At 46.2% G+C, this 6,534-nt stretch overlaps 1 protein-coding gene across 3 annotated transcripts in view; it reads right to left on the reverse strand.

Moving 5' to 3' along the window:
• Positions 1 to 6,534, reverse strand: part of GALNT18 (polypeptide N-acetylgalactosaminyltransferase 18) — a 321,263-nt gene that overhangs the window by 52,892 nt on the left and 261,837 nt on the right. For all 3 annotated transcript variants that reach the window (XM_006905641.3, XM_025038552.1, XM_025038555.1), the window contains exon 7: positions 4,858 to 5,043. In XM_006905641.3, coding sequence (XP_006905703.1) covers positions 4,858 to 5,043 — 186 coding nt within the window. The remainder of the gene's footprint in view (positions 1 to 4,857; positions 5,044 to 6,534) is intronic.

A 6,534-nucleotide genomic window follows, 5' to 3' on the forward strand; every position in this document is an offset into this window, starting at 1 on the left:
AAATTCTCCAGCCATAAAAAGAGATGAAATATTGCCATTTGCGACATGAATGGACCTCGAGCTAATTATGCTAAGCGAAATAAGCCAGATGGAAAATGTTGAAAATCACATGATATCACTTATATATGGGATATAAACCTAAAAGCAACAAATGAGCAGGACAAACAAACAGAGATTCATGGACATGGACTATAGACTAGTGGTTATTAGAGGGCAGGGGTAGGGGAGGAGAGAGGAGGTAGACAGTTAAAGGGGGTCAAATATAGCAGGGTAGGGGAAGGGTAAAGTGGGTAAAGCAGATCAAATATATGGTAGCTCAAAGAAACTGGACTTAGGGCGATAAACACACAGATGAATATATAGATGTCAAATTATAATGTATACCTGAAAATTATATAATTGTATTAACCAATGTTACTTCAATAAACTTAATAATAATAATAATAATAAAGCTGTCCAGTATTCCTGCCTGTGAGTGCAGCCACAGAATTTCTTATAGCTGAACCTAAAGAAGGGCCATGACCTAAGCACCGTATTGCATCCTCCCTGGCATTCAGCCTGTCTTCAGGCAAGAGGAAGCAGGAGCGGGTCTAGAATTAATGAACCCCGTGTGAGAAAATATCGATGCTTTGGTGCAGACTGATTTTCTGCTTGTTGATAAGCATAATGATCTTCAATTAAAGTAGAAGGATCTAAGAGCTGGAGGCTTCTCTGGCCTTCCAAAAGCTTAGGACCGAATGGGGTAAGGGAGCAGGTGAGTCAGCTCTGTTCAGTACACAGCCCTGGGAGGACTCAGCATAGAAGGCAGCAAGGAAGGCTGACTGCCCCGCAAGGGCATTTTAAAGCTGGAGAATGGATGCAGAGGGCATAAGCAATATTCGACAAGAGCTAACATTTACCTAGTGCTTTCTTTTTGCCAAGCGTTTATAAAAGTCTTTATATCTATTAACTTATTTAATTCTCAAGGCAGCCACTAGGCAGGGTTGCAGGGTTCTAGCTCCACATTTGCATTTGGGATGCTGCAGATGAAGAGTTAAGTAAATAGAAATGACATGTGCCTATGAGCACAAGGTACAGTATTGGGATGTCACCATAACAAGGGTAGCTGGGAAAACTCCTGGGGAAAACTCTTGGGGAGGGCACGTAGCATCCACACTTCCCTCTCTTCTTTCTTTTCCAACTCATTTTTACTGAGTACCTAGTACATGTCAGGCACTGTCCTAAGCACTGTCCAAACAAATAGGACGAAGTCACAGTCTGCTTGAAAGGAGAGTCTAGACAATCTAACAAGTAAACAGATTCTCTGCACACACAGTGTGAGGCATGGAGGGAAGAGAGAAGGCTAAGGGACAACAGGGGTGTGAGGTGGCTGAGTTAGTGGGGAAGGGGATGTGAGCAGTCAAGAAAGGCTTTCTGGCATAGGTGATGCTGAAGGCCAGTCTGAAAAGATGAGCAGGATAAGCTAAACAAGTGTTACCCAACCTGATTGCCCAAAACCAGCATCCAGAGAGCTTTTTACAGATTTTGGCACCATCTACACATCAGAATCTCTGAGGATGGGACTCAGAATCGTTATTTCTTTAAAGTTCTCCAAGTGATTCTGATGCAGCTGGTCTGCAGATCCGCTTTTAAGAGGCACTGACCAAGGGAGAAAGGGATTTTGTACACATGGCCAGCAGATTCATTTGTTATATGCATTAGAGATGTTGTACGAGCTCCGACCATGTGCCCCTCACCATGACTTATGCTCGGTATGATGACACAAATATGAATAACATGATCTATCTTCAGGGAGCCCGTGGTCTAATGCAGTGGTTCTCAGCCCTGGATGGACACAGAATTTCCTAGGAGCTTTCCACAATAGTATCCCTGGTCCCCATCCAAACCAATTAAGTCATAATTTCTGGAGCTGGAGTCCAAGCGATTTTCGAGTCCAGCCAGATTTGGGAGCCACTGGTCTAATGAGGGACAAAGACTTTCAGAAAACAAAACATTCTTTTACAGGGCGGTGATGCAATGACAGAGACATGCATGTGAAAAGGGGCATTCTCCCCAGCTGGGGCTGGCTTCCTAGAGGAGAGATCGCTGGAGTTGAGTGTAAAAGGATGGAGGCGAACTGGTAAGGGTGGAGGCTGGGGAAGAGGTTTTTGGGTAGGGAATTCCAAGCAGAGAGAACAAAATTAGCAAACACACAGAGGTAAGAAACAGCAAGGGATGGACAGGGGGCTATGGGCAGTTCCCACAATGCAGGCAATCCACAGATGCTCCAAAAGGTGGGAGGTCAGGCTGGAGAGGTGGGCAGAGAAGAAAGCTTAGATCCATGTCAAACAGTGGACTTTATGCTTCATCTTGCACCCGGTGGAGAATCATTTGAAAATTTTAAGCAGGGCAATGACATGGTCGCTGAGAGTTTTTTAAAGATAAATTTAGGTAGTATGGAGAATAGATGTGAGGGAATAGACTTGAGCTGGGAAAACCAGGTGCATGGAGACTGTTGCAGAAGAAGAGACAAGGCCTGACTTTAGACATTAGAGGAGGTAGGAATGGAGAGGAGGGCTTGGTGATGGACTGGGATTGGGCCCTGAGAGAGAGGAGGATTAAAACAAGATGCTCGGTTTCAAGCTCGTATGTCTGGGCATATGGTAGTATCAATGAACTGAGAAGGAGTATAAGAACAGGAGCATATTTGGAGGTCGGGGGGATGTCCTCACTTTCGGTCAGATTCAGTCTGAGGTGCCTGTGAGAACACCTAGAAGAAGCTGTCAGCTTTATGTCTGAAGCTAAAGGCAGAAGTTGGGGGCTAGTGATCATAATCAGGAAGTCGTCAACAGATCGGTGGTTGTAGAATCCAAGAGTAGAGGGGCCTATCCAGGGAAATGGTGTAATATGAGAGTGGCGGGCCAAGGATGGACCTCTGGGGAGCACTTACACATCTGGTGGAAGTGAGAGCAGCCTGAAAAGAGTTAGGACCTATTGGAGAGGGATGAGGGCATTCTGGGGTATGGAATCATAGAGCCAAGGGAGTACAGAGCTCCAAGGAAAAGGTGTGGTCCTGTAGGTTAGAAACTTTAAAATGTCCATTAAATTAGGCCCATGATGACTTTGCCAAAAGCAGCTTCGACATACTTTTGGGAAGTGAATGGCAGGTGAAAAAGTGTTGACTCTTTCCAGAAGCTTTGTAAAAAGTAGACGAGGGAATGTGGACATAGAAAGGAACAGAGCGAGCCAAGAGTTTTTTTTAGGAAACATTGACCTCTTCCTTCTTCACCTAAGGCCCTATCCTGGACACTTGCACCTCTCACCCGCCTTTCTTGTGTGCACCACTACTGCTCCCCACCCTTTTCACTTGGTTTGAGCTAGCCTCCTGAGGAGCCACAGACACTGAGTTTCATCATTTTCCAATTATTTTTAACTCACTCAGTTCTCATTGGATTTTCAACATCGAGCAGCTGCAGTTGGGGGAGAGGGCTAGGTTTGCAGCTTTTGGGTCAGAGAGAAACGGGAGTACGAACAGGACTCCAGTCCTTTAGCAGAGCCTGAGGGTCTACAATGCCTCATTGGTGAGCTCCTGCAATTTTCCAAATGTTCTTAACATTTTTCTATCAGAGGACACCCGCAGCGGGGCTCAGCATGCTGCCCAGAATACTGTGATCCAACGCCCACAGCCACAGATGGGTCCAGAAGGCACCACTGTTTCCTTAGAAACACTCCCACTGTAATCCTGGGGCTGGTTCATTAGGGTTGGGCATTCTCCACCTGGTACTCATTGGCTTCTCATTCTTCCTCCCGACTGCTGAAATCTTACTGGTGGTGGGAGTATGCAACCCAACCCAAGCCCCTCCCCCGTGGTGGTGGTGGTAGTGGGGTGCCTAAAAGCTCCTGCTCATAGCCCAGCCTACTTTCTCAATCACTTAGCCATAGAACATTAGTTTTGGGGAGCAATCAGGGAACAGGGCCTTCATATGGAAACTTTAAGCAAAGATGGATTGTTTCCCTATTATGAAGAAAGGGCTGAGGCATTCTGAAGGACTCCCAAGGGGAAGCCATGGCCTTGGGAGGAAAGAATGAGGTCATGCAGTCAACAGCTTTGTCTCACATAGACTGCAACATAAGCAATGATCTCCAGGCAGACACGCTAGAAGAAGATTGGGATCTTGTGGCTGGCATTTCTTCCAACTCAGCAGTCCAAGGTCATTTCCACAAGACACATGGCAAATCTACTAGAGAAACATTACTTTCTCTCTTACACTTCTTAAACATAGATGACTTGAGGGACTGAGGACAGTGGTAGGCAATGATGGGGCTCTGTGAGGGTACGAAGCATATTAAAAATGTCCAGAACAGTTCACTTCTCCTGAGGGTCCCTGTGGGAGTGTAACCCATCTCCATCCATGTGGCTCAAGAAATCCCAAAGGCACATGGATGTTCCTCATTTCTCTGAACAAAGGTTCAAAGAAGAAGCTTGAATCCAATCTACAGGGAGATTAAGTGCGTTTTGGTAAAGCAGGATAATGGAACACCTAGTATCAGAGAAGCTGAGGATCTGGGAGCATGAAGTAACCTTGGAGCTACCTGGGCAAACTTTCTCATTGAAGACGAGGACACTAAGGACTGGAGAGAAGTCCCCCTTCAGCATGCTGACCAGGAATGGGGATGGGGACACGTCAAGGCTTAGCACCTCGTCTTCAGTCCCTTTTCTTCAACATGTAGTGTATTTGGGTTGAGGGTCCACTCTAGCATGGTGAAGAAGACTCTGGTTGACCCATACGAGGAAGAATTTAGTCTTATATTTGTTTTTTTTGTTTGTCTTTTTCCCCACCAAACCCCAAGAAACCCATCCGCACGGGGGCTCCCTACCTCTTGGGGTATGTTCCATGCCATGTAGACATGGCTTTTAAATTCATCCATCCAGACTTCGGCCACCCTGAGGGCTTTCCTGCGGACATGGGCGGTAAGATCCTCAGTGTAGGGCTTGTGGGCGCGCTCAATGTGGGCAATCCGCGAGCAGGGCAAGACTTCCACGCTCCCACCACACTGCCACACCTGCAAAAGACACAGTGACTCGTCAGTGCCCAGACCTGACTCTGCGCCTCCAAACCAGGCCACAGGTGACCACTCAACATGAGCAGGGACAAATCCAGCTCTCTTCACCTTGTCTCTCCGAACCACTGTCTGTAAAGGGAGCGAGATATACCTTATTTCTACTCCCATCGCAGGAGGTTATTGAGTCATAAGTTCGTGTCTTGTTTCTTGTTGCTGTGAATTTACCAGCAAATAATTAATGCACCTTCTCTCTCCATCCCTTTCACCTCTCCGAAGAAGAGACCAGACATTTTGTGACCAAAGATGTTGGTTCTCCTTGCCCCTGAAGGAGAAGTCAGCAAAAACCCTTGATAATGGTCTCTGCAGCTGTGCATGACATGGAGGCACCAGCAGGACTGCCAGCAGAGAGGTCTTCTTTACATGAACCACCTGGGCCTAGACAGGATTAGAGACCACCAAAAAGAGAGAGCGGGGACCCTTCTCCTACTCCATCCTTTTTGGACCTTGAGTTCTGATAGAACCCAAGCGAGAGGGAGCTGCAAAGGAGGGTGATGTTAAGCTTGGGGAGTAGGAGCTTGAAGTGGATGCAATTTGATTTCAAAAAACATTTTTAAATGAACCTGCATTCTGAGCATCAAGGTACAGTGTTTTGGAGCTCTTGCCACAATCGTTCCAGCCACTCTGAACTTTCAATGTTCTGGAACGGGTACATTCTCTCGTGCCTTCGGGCTTTTGCCTATTCCGTTTGTAATGTTAGAATGCTCTCCCCATTCCTTCTCCAGCTGAAAAAAAAAATCCTCTCTCAAGACCTTGGCTATATGAGCCCTCTGTTGTGGGGTCTCTTCTCAATTCTTGGGGCAGAGCCAATTGCTTCCTCCCTGGGCCCTGAAAGCTCTTGATATCACAACTTATCTGCTGATAGGTCAGCCTCCTCCCTCCCTTTGTGTACCTGGAGGGCAGAACCCATATCTCAGTCATTGCTCATCTCCAGCACCTAAGACAAGGCCTGGTATGTATAAGTACTTTGTAAGTACTTGTTGAATAAATGAATAAAAGGTTGAGGCTTAATCAATCAATCAATAAACGGCTGATACTTAATAAATGTGGGATGATTCTGAAATACCTGGTTAGAGCTGACGAATGAGGCTTCTGAGAGAAAGCAATCAAGATCTCTTGGTGAAGAGCAGTGGTCACTTTTCAGGTATTGTCAACTGGACAATTTGGTGGATAATGTTCACACTCATAACACGTACCCATCAATAACCACAGGTCTCCAATCAAGATAAGGTCAGTTTGGGATTTAGCTTAATTTCCCCCAGTCTATCTCACACCAGTTAGTCCCTACAGGCTGTTAGAGTTGGAAGGCAGCTTACTGATTTACCATTTTCTAAGCCTGTCTTGCACTTAGGGCCAATGGAAAGGAAATAAGTATTCCCACTGAGCATCCACTATGTGCTAGGCCCTGGACTGTATGTGTGGGAAGGGAGTATA

The sequence above is a fragment of the Pteropus alecto genome, unplaced genomic scaffold (genome assembly GCF_000325575.1).
Source record: "Pteropus alecto unplaced genomic scaffold, ASM32557v1 scaffold461, whole genome shotgun sequence".
NCBI classification, from domain to species: domain Eukaryota; kingdom Metazoa; phylum Chordata; class Mammalia; order Chiroptera; family Pteropodidae; genus Pteropus; species Pteropus alecto.